The sequence below is a fragment of the Pithys albifrons genome, chromosome 25 (assembly GCF_047495875.1).
Source record: "Pithys albifrons albifrons isolate INPA30051 chromosome 25, PitAlb_v1, whole genome shotgun sequence".
Taxonomy (NCBI): Eukaryota; Metazoa; Chordata; class Aves; order Passeriformes; family Thamnophilidae; genus Pithys; species Pithys albifrons.
The window spans coordinates 1,086,860-1,100,067 of NC_092482.1; the positions used below are offsets into that span (position 1 = coordinate 1,086,860).

Below are 13,208 nucleotides of genomic sequence, written 5' to 3' on the forward strand. Positions count from 1 at the left end.
TGCAGCCCCCAGGCCTGGGCACAGCAGGGGGCTCTGGCATGGGTGGCAGCTGCTCCCAGGGACGTGGGGGTGGCTGGCGCCAGGAACAGCAGAGCTGCAATTCCAGTCCCACTGGGAGCTCCTGGAAAAGGTAGAGCAGCTCCCAGGAAGAGAAGAGTGACTCCCGGGAAGAGAGCAGCTCCTGGGAAAGGAGAACACCCATGCAGCCATGGGAGCAATCCTTTCTGGGATGGCAGCAGCTGGGAAGGAGGGAGCAGCTCCTGGGATGCAGCAGAGGGGACAATGGCCCTGTCAGAGAAGCTCAGGCGGACTCTGTCCCTGCAGGTCTCAGCCCCAGGAAGGAGAAGCAAGACCTGGCTGCTTCCTACACTGATGGGGATGTGCATCCCACGGGATAGGAATCCAAGTAACACCAACAACCAAACACAGGGGTGTAAGGCCCAGGATTTGGGTCATGTGAGGTATGTCAGTGACACACGTCAGCCTTAAGGCAGAGACCTGGTGACACCAAAAACGTGAGGAGGTTCTGCCTTGGGAATGTGGCTTCGACGGCTGAAACCAGGCACAGAAACGTCACGGAATCACTAACACCAAAGAACGAAGGAATTCCTGCTGGAGAGCCCGGCATAGATGAGGGATCCACCTGGAGAGTGGGTAGGTGGGTGCCAGGTCCCCGTCCTGGCCACAGATGGGGACGGGGTGGCCGAGACGCCGCTCACGCGGTGACATCCCCCTTGCCCAGGGCCTGCGCCGGCAGCTGGCGCGTCCCCACGGCGTCCCGGCACGTGCCTGGGGGAGCAGCAGGAACCGGCAGGAACGGGCAGGAATCGGCAGCCAGTCCTGCCAAGTTTCTAATGCAATCTGCAAAGGGCTGCCAGGACGTGCCAAGCTGGAGCTGGGCCATGGGGCAGTGGGAGGTGGGGGACAGTGCTGTGGCACAGGTGAGCCAGCCTGGCACTGCCTGGCACTGCGGGGACAGGCACCCCGTGGGACCGGCAGTCTGAATGGGGACACGGGGTGGGGGCAGGTGCAGGGCTGAGGCACTTCCTGGCGGGGCCAGAGCCCAGCCCGGCGCGTCGGGGCGGGTCCCAACACCCTGCACAGCCCCAGCAGCAACACCCAACGCTGGGAGCAAACCCGGCCCTGCCGAGCTGGTTTGGGTGCTGGCTGGGCTGCTCGGGCAGCGTCGGGGTGCTGGGCACCCACAAACCTCCCCCTCTCTGCTGAGAGGGCGAGTGGGAATGTCCCCCTGTGCTGCTGGGGCATTCCCAGCTCAGAGCTCACACACTCCAACCAACACCAGTTACCAACAGCTTCTTGGGAAAAGAATCAGGAGCAGCTCCTAAATTGAATGGTTCCTGCCCAGGCAGCACATTCCAAACAGCCTCCCATGGCTCTCCTGCTCTTCCCTTGGCTCTCCTATCCTTCCCTTGGCTCCAAAAGTGGCAGAAATCAAATCAGTAATTGAAAAGAGATTTGCAATGACCGGTCAGGGGGGTCGGGGATGTCACCACTGCTTACCCAGATGAATAAATACAAAATACTCAAAAGAAACAAATCAGCTTTACTGAAGGAACTGCTTCATTCCTTAAATAAAAACAGAAACCACGAACAAGCCAGCAGAGTTTGACATCCCAGGAGGGAGCAGGGAACATTTAGTAACTGGGAGAACTTGGGAGAACGTGTGGCCAAGGACCGACTCGGGGGTGGTTCTTCGGCGGCGCCGGCGCGGGGAGGAGGGGGCTGGGCAGCAGGGGGATGGATTTTGGGAAGGCCCCACTCAGCCCACAGGGGAAGTGCCAGGCCCTGAGCAGGTGCAGGTGTCTCCTCCTGCTGCCTCACCCCTGCCCAGGGAAGGAGCCATTCCAAGGAGCAGCTTCTTCCTCACCGAGGAGCCGAGTCTGGTGCTGGGATTCCCACGGGCACATCCCTACGTGTTGCTCCTCTCCTTTGATTTTTCACCTTTGCTGTCCTGGGAGGGGAAAGAGGCAAGAGCAGCAGAGGGTGAGGATCCCCTCAAGACCTGGCACGGGGGTCAGTGCTATGGCTGAGTCCTGCCAGCAAGCCCCCACACCTGGGTGCCCAACTCCCCCCACCTACCCCGCTGGGCACAACCAGCTCCCTGTGCCGACCTCTCCTGTGGTTCCAGATTTTTCCATCACAAGGCCTTTCTCAGGGCCCCTCCATCAGACAATCAGCTTCCCAGCCCTCCCCGTGTCTGGGAACCCACCGGCACATGCCTGCCCAGGTCTGGGCTTGCTCAGCTTCCACATGTGAGGAAGGTATGGAGAAGGAAACCAAAAATACACACATGGCACTCTGGCACGCTCACACACGCACAGCTCCCAGCACTGGAGCAAGGAGACCATTCACCATGCAGGGAAACCCTCTCATCCCTGAAAAACCTTTAACTCTGCTGCCTGAATTATCTTCTAAAGTCTCAGCATTTATTCTTCCAGAGAATTCCTGCCTTCTATCTTAGGGTTGGGTTTTTCCCTCTCTAAATTGTCCTTTTTTCTACCCTGTGCAAATAAAACAAAAAAAGAGTCAACTTCAGACTTACTTTTTACGTGGTTTTAGTTCTAAAGTTTTAAGTAACTCAAATTAACTGCAGCCCTGCTACCACCTGCAAAGAGAAGCTCAGGTTTGGGACAGGTCAGAGACGAGATGGGTTAGGATTTCCTCAGAACAGGGTTCTTTTTTGGGGATGGGAGAGGGAACTGAAGCCTCACACACACCAGTGGCCCCACAGGAACAGGCACACACAGACCCACAGCGAGGGGACGGTACCTCCGGGGGGGGCGGTTTGATGGTCACGGGCTGGGACGTCCGGCGGGGCGGGGAGGGCTTGGGCTGCACCTGCTGCTGGACAGTGTTGTAGTAGGTGACCCCCCCATACACCTGGGACTGCGCCTGTGGGAGCAGCAGGGTCAGAGCTTCAGGCTGGGGGGGCTGTGAGACCCCTCCAGCACCCACAGGGGTGGGACAGATGCCCCCAGCCAGCGCTGAGGGAGGGGGCTCAGCTGTGCTGTGCCCCCCAAAGATCAGCTCCTGAGGCCCCTCATGTGTCCCCACCCCTCGCTGGGATCCCCCTGCTCTGGGAGGGTGGGAAGGGATGGGACAGCCTGTGGCAGATGGGCTTCCCTCACCCTACAGTTCCACAACTGCCACGGAATGCCTGTGATTCCCACCAGCTTTTCCACAGGGCCACAGCTCCCCTGCACACACAGCCCTGCAGCCCAGGGGTTGGGATCTGCCCCCACAGCAGGGATCACCCGGAGCAGCAGGAAGGGCAGGAAGTGTTTGGAGCTCAGGGATTGTGCAGCTCTCTGTCCTGCCACGGTGTGTCAGCCCTGCCCCGGGACCAGGGAGCTGAGCTGGGCTGGGCTGGGCTGCTCTGCCTCCTCAGAAATCTGATCTGCCTCCTCTCAGGGATCAGATCTGGTCTGATCCTCACACGGATCCGATCCAATCTGCCTCCTCAGGGATCTGATTTGCCTCCTCAGGGACCTGATCCAATCTGCCTCCTGGATGCCCAGCAACGACCCTGGATGTGGAGTTGGGTCATAGAGCAAGAAAATCCAGCCCCATGCTGTGCACAACCCTCCCAGCCTCCATCCCAAACAGACTTCCAAAGCCATTGCAAAGGTGTCCTTGGCTCAGCAGGAACCTGGAGGGGCTGTGCCTGTCCCCAGATTTCTGGTGGGCTGTTTCCTGTTCCACAGGGGAACACGTCAATTCCAGACCCCCCGGCACAGGATTTCACCTACTCCAGCCCACGCTCAGAGAGCTGCACAGCAGCCATGGGAGCAAATCCTTTCTGGGATGGCAGCAGCCTCCTGCATGGAGCAGCCCAGCAGCTCCACATCCTCTCCCAGGAAAACCTCAGAGAACACACCCCACGCTCCACAGGTCCCACCTTCTCCTGCTGGGGAAGGAGCTGTGGCACACCTGGACTTACCTGTGTGTTGGGATAGAGATGAGGAGGGGGCGGAGGGGGCAGAGCTCCGGGGGGGTAGGGGTAGCCAGGATTCCCAAAATTCATCACTCCGGGGCTGGAGAAGTAGGTTGGAGTGAGCAGCTGCTGCGGCGGGGGCTGCCCGGGGGGCATGGACACCGGCGGGGGGTACAGGCCGGGGCTGGCCATGGCGGGCGGTGTCTGGTGCGGGTGTAAACCTGGAGGTGACAGGCACGATAGGGATGTCACCAGAGAAGCCACCGTGTCCCATGGAGGGAGAAGGAAGGAACACGCTCTGCTCCAAGGCTCCCCTGCAGCCCCACACTGGGCAGGGACAGGGCATGGCCCCTCCCCAGTTCTGGGTCTCGATTCACCAGAACTGGACACGGCCCCATCACAACCCACTGCAGGAAACAGTTTCTGTGGCAAGTAGAGAACGTGCCAGTTGAAACAGCTCCCAGTTCTGCTTTTCCCTGAGCTACAGGAACAGGGACCAGCCCAGTGCCCACAGAAGGGAGTGGCTCAGCACAGAGGGGCCCCACAGGGACCCAGAGATCCAGTTGGGAGCTGCCACATGTTCAGATTCCCCCACCCTGCACTGCCTGGAAGCTCCAGCAACACCTATTTTTTATTTCCTTAACATTGATACTGATTCAGCCTCACTGCTGGAAGGAGCAGGTCTCTTCCACGTTGTAAAAAGCAGGAAAATGGATTCCTCCAGTGACAGAGGCTGTGGGACACCAGAGTTCTCCACCCCCCAGCCCAGGGGTGTCCTGCTGGCTCCTCACCTGGATGAGGGAGGTGCATCTCCGGCTGCACGATCATGCCCTGGGGCGGCAGCGGGGCTGGGTTCTCCCCGTGGGTGTAGATTGGTCCCTGGAATTGGACTGCAACACACAACAGCCTGTGAGGAAAAGCTCCACGGATTTTCATTCCCCTACAGTAGGGGACACACAGCCCGGTAGCCCCGAGGGCTCACAGCCAGCTCCCATGGCACATGCAGCTCCCAGGCTCCCAGCTGCCATGTGATCCCAACAGAAAAGCCTCCTATTCCCTTTAGAAAGCAGGAAAATACTCGGGAAATTTCTTCTCTAACACTTTAAATGCCAGAGGGAATTGCTAATCCATCCTCAGCCCCATTTTGTGACTCTCCACACTCTCAAACATCAAAAACCTGATTTAAAGTTCATTTTAAATCCCAGTTCTTGGGAAGAATTGGGGTGTCCTAAGAGCCCTGGCACAGGGAGGGGATAACACTGAGGATAATTCCATGCTTTAAACACAACCAGGGAGGCTCCCAGCAGCCTTTTCATCACCCAATGAGGGGACACAGTGACACCACAACAAAAGAAAGAGAAGACAAAGTCCTCTATGATCTTCCTGACCCCACCAGGAGTGGGAGGATCCCTGCTCCACCTGCCCAGCTCTGAGCACACACAGAGCCTCAGGAACAGAGAGGGGGAACACTCACGTGGGTCGTAGTAGTGCCCCTCCATGATGCTGATGTGCATGGGGGGCGCGGGCTCTGGCACGGGGGGTCTCTGGCGCTGCGAGGAGTAACGTTTGACACGGCCCCCCGGCACGGCCTGCAAGAGTCCCGGCGTCAGGGGGGCTGGGAGGCACCCACCCCCCAAACCTCCCCCCAAACCACCCCCGGGTCACCCCCAAACACCCCCAAAAGGGAAAGGCTGAGGTGTCAGACAGCCTCTAATTACCCCAACCCCAAACAATTAGAGCCTGTCTCCGGGATCACACGTTACCATCTCCTCCATCCGGTTAAACTGCGGCGGTGGCCCCGTTCCCACGTGCATATGGTTGGGAATACCTGAGGAAGGAACAGACTGGTTATTATGGTGGTTTGTGCCTGTTCCCAGGCCGGAGCTGCCTCGCCCAGGGATGTTGTTGTGGCTCAGCTCTCACTCCCATGACGTGGAACCTTCAGACTTCATCACCCTCATGGTAATTTTAAACGTTTTGGGACAAATTAGAGACTGTTTTGTCACTGCACACTCACCCACCTTCTAAATCCTGATTAAAAAATAAATCCCAAGTCCTGCTCTAAACTCTGTGTCTGCTGAGACATGGATCCCTTCCTGGTGGATCAAAGATCCATGTGGGATCTGAAGCTCCAGTTTAAACTCTCTGCAGGCTGTAAATACTTTTATCATGGAAACCTTTGGAATCAAACACTGAAGTGATGGCTTTTAAAACCATGTTTAAACCATGGCACCAAGGGGATCACAGGTGATGCCAGGGGAGAGAAAATGGACTAAATAAATACTGGAAGTGCTCATGAATCACTGACAGTGCAAATACAGGCACAGGGTTACAGAGTGGACTGATGGGAGCCAAATGCTCCCCAGAATTAACTCCTCCCTCATCTGCTGGGGACAAACAAGGGACAGCAGTCACAGGCAGAATGTGGTGCAGCCTAGAGCTATCCAAGCAAATTTGTGAGGATGCTTCAACCCCCCAAAATACACAACTTCAGCCACTTCTGAACTCTCATCCCACTGCCATGTTTACATCCTGTCCAAGGGTCTGTTCACACACACAGACTTCCCAGTTCCACCAGTACAAAATGACCTCTGGTTCCATGACCTCAACCCCACAAATGCTTATGAAAGCAGCAAGTCACTTCCTTCTCCTTGCTCCAGTTTTATTCCCCTTGGGAAGCACTCTAACACTCTCCAGAACACTCTAATTCTGCACAAAGATAATTATACCTGGATGGCCTCTCCATGGATATGCAACTGGAACTGTCCTCAGCTGGCACTGAGGTAACTCTGTCCCAAGTTTGTTCCTCCTCCCAGGCATAAAGGGACTTGCCAATCCCAGCCAGGCCTCAGCTGGTGGCAACCAAGACCCACTTCCAGGAAATGAGCTGATAAACAGGGAAAAGTTCCCTCCTCCTCCAGGCCGGACATCACAGAGCCCAATTATTGATCCTTATCTCCTGCTGTCCTGCAGTGCCACAGGGAGAGGGGAAAGGATCTCCCCGGATCTCTCCTTCCATCATTCCCAGCCCAAATTCCATTCATATCCTGGAATGTTTAACTTCCCCTTTTCCTCTGCAGTTGTGTCCCCACTGCAATTCCTCAGCAGGAACTACCCTGCACCCACCCTGGGACAGCTCAGCTCCAACCAACTGCACGGATCAGGATGGCACTGGGCTGCTGGAAAACCAGGACACCGCTCCCACTTACCCCTCAGCTCCCGAGGTGGGATGAACTGGGATTGCCCCGGGGTCCAGTTCTGCTCTGTCAGGTTCATCTGGGTCATCTCCTGCTCCAGTCCATCCACGGTGGATTCCACCGGTGACTCCCAGTTGCTCTTGGTTGGTGGTGGGGAGGTCTCTGCTGGTGTGGGGTTTGGAATGACAGGCGCCAGCCCCTCGGCAGCGGGCGCTTCCTCCGGCAGCTTCCCCGCGTCCCCAGCCTTCACTCTGGTCCTCCTTGCCCGGGAATAGGATTTCTTCTCCACTGGTCTGTCTGGTGGTGGCTGCACAGCATCAGCAGCCATGGCTTGGTTTTCCAGAGCTCCCTCCTCCTTCCCGGGGCTGCCGTGGCCATGTGGCACCTCCAGCTCGGGGGACGTGTCCCTCGGCGGGCTCTGCTCCGCGCGCTTCCCGCGGTAGCCGCTCTCCTGCTTGGCTTGATCCCCGTTCCGGTGTGGCACAGCCGCTTCCAGGGCCCGGTAGCCCGGACGGGTCTCCTTGTAGCCTCCCATCCTGGGGTAGTTCCTGGGCGGGGGCATCCTGGTGGAGCTGCGGCTGGGGAAGGGGCGTGGGGGGCCCGAGGGGCTCTTGGGGCCCTGGTGCCTCGGGGGCTTTGGGGGCCTCTCATTGGACCAGCTGGGGTCTCTCTGGGGGGAACTCCCAAACCTGGGGGACAGAAATACCACCAATAACTGGAAAGAAACTCCTGGGTGGGAGGAACTGCTGTGTTGGGGAACCCCCCTCCACAATGAACACCTGGAAATCCCAGGAACAAGTGATGGCTTTTAAAACCATGGTTAAACTGCAGTGCCAAGGGGATCACAGGTGATCCCAAAGGAGTGAAAATGTACAAAATAAATACTGGAAGTGCTCGTGGATCACTAACAGTGCAAATACAGGCACAGGAAGACAGAACAGACTGATGGCAGCCAAATGCTTGCAAGAATTAACTCTCTGCCATATGACAGGGCTTCCCCTCTCTGGGGGTGCAGACCCATCTCCTCGTGGGATGGTCCAGGCCCTGGTGTGACTCTGGGGCTCACCGTGGCTTGCGCATCCTCCTGGGCTTGATGTCATCGGGGTTGTGGGCTGACCGGATGTCGTACCCGTACAGAGCAATCAGCTCCTGCCTGGTCTTGGGGGCCTGCTCGTCCTCCCGGAACTTGTCGTGCTCCCAGCGCCCCTCGTCCTTCCACAGCTTCCGCTGACGGCCCTTGGGCCTGGAACAGGGACACAAGAGGAGCTGTGAGGCCAAGGTGTGGCAGCTTTGAGCAGTCCCACACACAGAGCCAAGCACTCCTGGGGCAGGGAATGCACAGGAGGCAGCATCCCTCCTTCCTCCTGCTCTTCCTGCCCAGCAACTGCTGGTGACCCGCTGCTGTTTGGGAGAAGCAGCAGGAAGGATCACTGCTGCTTGGCATGAGGCCTTTTTTGTGGGTTTTTTGCATCTCTCCTTCAAAACAAAAACCTGAAGTGTCCTGGCAAGACAGTGCAGGTAATGGAAGTACAGCTCTTCCCAGCGCATCCCACTGGAGCAAGGAGCTGTGCTGCCACAGGTTGGCCTGGAAGCTGGCCTGGAAGCTGGTCTGGAATGGCCTCCCCCTCCCAGAGCCACTGGGGGACACTCACACACCTGAGCTCCTCCTCCTGTGTCTGCCCTCGGAGGTCGTGCTCGAAGAAGAGCCCCTTGCGCGGGATGTACGCCGGGTTCTTCCGATCCTCATCGTCATCCAGGTGCTTGGGGACCTTTTTCCCAACTTTCTTCTCCACAGGCTCCGTGCTCTCCTGTCAGAACCAGCGAGCTCTCACCACTGCAGCAGTCCTGCTGTCACCCCCAGCCCGTGCCCACAGGACACCCACCTGCCCGTCCCCGCTCTGCCGCTCGCCCGTCACCGCTCCCTTGGGATCCAGCTTCTCACTGCCCTTCTCCGCTCTGGCTGCTGACTCGCAGGAGTCGGTGCTGTCCTGCTTCAGGTCCACCTTGGAGCTTTCTTCCTCACTGTAGTCCTCTTCCTCCGCCTGGGAGACACCAGTGACTCAAATGGGCTCCGTTAGAAACAGATCTCCCAGGAATCTCCCCAAATCTGGAGTCAGATCCCTCAAAAGATCCCCCAGGACTTCCCCCAAATCTGGAGTCAGATCCCTCAAAAGATCCCCCAGGACTTCCCTCAAATCTGGAGTCAGATCCTTCAAGAGATCCCCCAGGACTTCCCCCAAATCTGGAGTCAGATCCTTCAAGAGATCCCCCAGGACTTCCCCCAAATCTGGAGTCAGATTCCTCAAAAGATCCCCCAGGACTTCCCCCAAATCTGGAGTCAGATCCCTCAAAAGATCCCCCAAGACTTCCCCCAAATCTGAAGTGAGACACAGCAACAGATCCCTCAGGAATCTCCCAAATCTGGAGCAAGATCCCTGTTCCAGTTGTTAGACCTGACTCTTGAAATGCAGAGGATTAGCTCTTAAACTTCTTCCTATCCCTGTATTTTGTAGGAAAAGCAAAGGCTAAACCAAACTTCTGCCCAGAAATGGATCCAACAGGTTTTCTGGAATAGAGCTGGATCAGCTCCCCCACAAAGTCCCAGCATTCCACCACTCCAGAAAAGCTGCAGTGGACTGGTGGGACTGGTGATCACGGGCCCTTCATTCCTACAGCGAGGGCCCGGATCCAGCCAGGGCCACGTTTCCAAATTCCCTGGAGTTCCTCAGCTGACTCACTCTGCTCAGGAGCATGACCTGGTTTCACCCTCCAGGAGCCTCCGGAGGCTGGAACTGACCTAAAAATAGCTCGGGGTGATTAACCAAACCCTGCTCCATTTTCCTCTTTCAACACAGCCCTGCACATCTCCCGGTGTTTACGCGGGGGAAGCCCAGGCTGGGCAGTATTTTTAGGCACAGGAACAGAGTCATCCTGGCACGGTGGTGATGCAACAATCCCGCTGCCACCAGGAGCCTCCACACGGGATTCCAGGCTGGAAAAGCTCCGGGAGCTGCCCCGTTCCCTCCCTGCGATGCTGAGCTCCTTGTTTGTTAATGGCAATGTTTAATTCCCAAACTGAGATTAATTCCCCAATTAACAGCTTGGATTTCCTCTGCCTGGTGGCTTGTGTGTTCTCTAACCACTGGACCCCTGAAGGTTCCCACAACAGAGATGGATTTTCCCTAGAAAACTTCCAGTATAATCCTTAGAGACCAAAACTTCTCTAAACTTCCTGCAAATCTTACAGTTCTGAGCTGAAAATCCAGGGAAACTGCAGCCCCAGGCACTGGAGGGGTGGGATTCCCTCAGCACTCCCCAACTCCCAGGATGTGTCGCCCCTCCAGCTGCTCCCCCAGGACACAGGGAAGCTCCTGGGATGTTCCCAAACACCACTCTGCTTTTTAATTTCAACTAATTAAACCCCAATGAGCATCCCACGCTCCTCCCACACCCTCCTTGTCCACACCAAATCCTGTTCCCAGTGTCTGAGGAGCCAGGAGGGCTCTCCCTGGCACGTGCTGGCCCTACACCCTCCCAGCAGCACAGGGACAACTGGTCCCAGTGCCAGGGGCTGGATCCCAGGGGCTGGCACTGGGAGAGGCTGTTTCCTCAGGAGACAGAGGGGTGGGTGGAAGAGCTCTAAGGACACACACAGGGTTTGTGCTGGAATTCCACAAGGATCAGTCTCTTACCTCCGAGTCCTCGGCGCTTTCGTAGTCGGAGAGCACGGCTGGAGGGAGGGAAAAGGGCTGGGGTCAGGGCAGGGCCAGACATGGCTCCTCTCCCAGTGCCACCAAACCCCTTCCAGAGGGAATCTGGGGCCAGCACCACCATGGACCAACCCACAGCCAGCTCAGGAGGGAGCAGGGTGGGTTTGGGGTGCACTGTCCCTGCACTCCACGTCTGCCCCACGTTATGAGTGAGTGTTTGGGATGGCAACAAGCACAGGATGGTCAGGAAAGGCATTTTGTCTGATTTTTACTGGGTTTTTTGGACACAGACAATACTTGCACTGAGCAAAGGTCATCACTCACCATCTCCTTCAATGCCATCCTCGCTTTCCTGCAGAGAGAGGAGAAAGGGGGGAGTTAGAGGAAGGGGAGAGCAGCAAGCAGGTCCCTGCAGCATGGAAACATGGAATTTTGGAACTGTTTAGACTGGAAAAGACACTGAAAATCACCAACTCCAATGATTATCCCAGCACTGCCATGTCCCCACTAATCCATGTCCCCAAGTGCCACATCCACATGGTTTTGAACACTTCAGGGATGGTGATTCCACCACTGCCTAGACAGTTTGGTCCAATATTTTACAATCTTTTCTATAAAGAAATTTCCCCTAAAAACTACTGTAATACTTTTTCTAACATCTACTATTTTATCCCAGCATGTTTTTCTTACTATCCACCATCCCATGATCCCAGACACAACCACAGGAAGGTTTGGCCCCGTTCCTGTTGCATCCACCCTTGGAACTTCAGCTCCAGTGACCACAAAGAAACAAATTCCAGGGTCCCAGTGCCCTTCCCCAAGAACCTTCTGGAGCAGCAATGCTGGGGCAATACTGAGAGCAAAGCACAGCTTGTGTCAGTGCTGGGGGTCTGCAGGGCACACAGGGACAGTGACAGGGGTGCAGGATCCAGCCCTCGCCAGGGAAAGGGCAAGAACAGGGAATAATGAACAGAGGTGCCTGGAACTCAGCTCAGGGAAGGGGCTGGACAGTTCAAAGCAGGAAAAGTGTCCAAGGCCAGGCTGGACAGGGCTTGGAGCACCCTGGGCTGGTGGGAGGTGTCCCTGCCCAGGGTGGAACTGGATGGGCTTTAAGGTCCTTCCAACCCAAACCCTTCCACGATTCCGTGACAAAGGAACAGACTGACCCAACTGTGCAGGAAAAACAACTTCAGAGCACTGAACAACCAGCCAAGGCACGAGATAAACCCAAACACCAAAACAATCACAGAAAAACAGGCTGGGAGCCAGTGGGAGCTGGAAATAACCAGCCCTGCAACCCAAACCAGGAGAGAACTGTCCCTGGATGTGAAGTGTCAGGGCAGAACTGCCCGGTGAGGGAGGGGACACCACCTGCCCCCAGGTCCCAGTACCAGCCTCCCCCTGGCTCTGAGGGCCCTGACTATCCCCCAGCCCCTTCCCTTGTCCCCCCTGTCCCCAATGACCCCACTCACACACCAGAGACCCCCCCAGTCCTTCCCCAGTGTCCCCAGGCTCCCAATCTCCCCTCCTGGACCCCCTATCAGAATCCCCCTCTCTCAGGAGGATCCCAACTGTCCCCAAGGCCCCCAAATTAACCGTACCCCCCCAAGACACAGGACCCCCCCCTGCAGCTCCCCGAAGGGTCTCCAGTGCCCCTCCCAGTGTCTCCAGGGCCCCCAAATTACTCCCTGCCCCCCCAGGGCACAGGACCCCCCTGCAGCGCCCCAAGGGTCCCCAGTGCCCCTCCCAGTGTCCCCAAAGCCCCCGAATTGCCCCCCAGCTCCTCAAGACACAGGACCCCCCTGCCCGAGTGCCCCTCCCAGTGTCCCCAAGGTCCCCAAATTACCCGCGGCCCCCCAGGATACAGGACCCCCCTGCAGCGCCCCAAGGGCCCCCACTGACCCCTCCCAGTGTCCCCAAAGCCCCCAACCTCCCCTCCCGATGCCCCCCCAGCACCGAACCCCTCCCTCTCTCCCTTCCCGAACCAGCCCCTCACTCACACACTCCGACTCGGCCGCGCTCTTCCCCCCGGCCCCCGAGGCGCTCTCGGCCCCGCGGCCGCGCGGCCCAACGCCCAGGGCGGGCCGGGGCGAGCCGGACCGCGACCGGGACCGCGACCCGGAGTTGGATCGGGAGCGTGTGGAGCGCGGGGAGGCCGCGCGGGACGCGTTGCTGTCGGAGGCGGCCGATCCGTCGCTGTCCTCGCTGTCCTGCGAGGCGCGCTGGCGCCTCCGGTCCGCCATCTTGGCCGCGGGGCACGACGGGACCGGCTCCGCGCCGCCCGCCAGGGGGCGCCCGCCCGCCCGCCGCGCCGTGACGTCACGCCGCGCGGAAATGACGTCATGC

At 57.8% G+C, this 13,208-nt stretch overlaps 1 protein-coding gene across 7 annotated transcripts; it reads right to left on the reverse strand.

Annotated features, from left to right (window-relative positions):
• Positions 1-1,544: 1,544 nt before the first annotated feature.
• CASC3 (CASC3 exon junction complex subunit) lies at positions 1,545-13,161 on the reverse strand. 7 transcript variants are annotated; one of them, XM_071577506.1, is made up of 14 exons: positions 12,863-13,161; positions 11,187-11,214; positions 10,845-10,882; positions 9,036-9,194; positions 8,809-8,960; positions 8,219-8,395; positions 7,165-7,841; positions 5,719-5,783; positions 5,430-5,544; positions 4,747-4,845; positions 3,962-4,176; positions 2,791-2,913; positions 2,564-2,626; positions 1,545-1,972 (listed from the first exon to the last, which is right to left on the reverse strand). In XM_071577506.1, the coding sequence occupies exons 1-13, from the start codon at positions 13,103-13,105 to the stop codon at positions 2,600-2,602; spliced, it is 2,118 nt and encodes a 705-aa protein (XP_071433607.1). In that variant the 5' UTR covers positions 13,106-13,161; the 3' UTR covers positions 1,545-1,972; positions 2,564-2,599. The 7 variants fall into 7 exon arrangements, 5 of the variants coding, with proteins under 5 accessions (XP_071433607.1, XP_071433606.1, XP_071433608.1 ...); XR_011699683.1 differs by having other exon boundaries at positions 2,133-2,913; XR_011699682.1 differs by having other exon boundaries at positions 2,101-2,913.
• Positions 13,162-13,208: the final 47 nt, after the last annotated feature.

What these genes read in the sequence shown, in the direction of transcription:
- CASC3 (XM_071577503.1), bottom strand. Translation starts at nt 13,105, where the DNA reads ATGGCGGACCGGAGGCGCCAGCGCGCCTCGCAGGACAGCGAGGACAGC. An exon ending in CCCACCTCGGGAGCTGAGGG is followed by an intron (nt 5,784 to 7,164) that starts GTAAGTGGGAGC and finishes TTCCTTCCTCAG; the next exon opens with GTATTCCCAACCATATGCAC. An exon ending in GGGGCACTACTACGACCCAC is followed by an intron (nt 4,846 to 5,429) that starts GTGAGTGTTCCC and finishes TGTGTGTTGCAG; the next exon opens with TCCAATTCCAGGGACCAATC.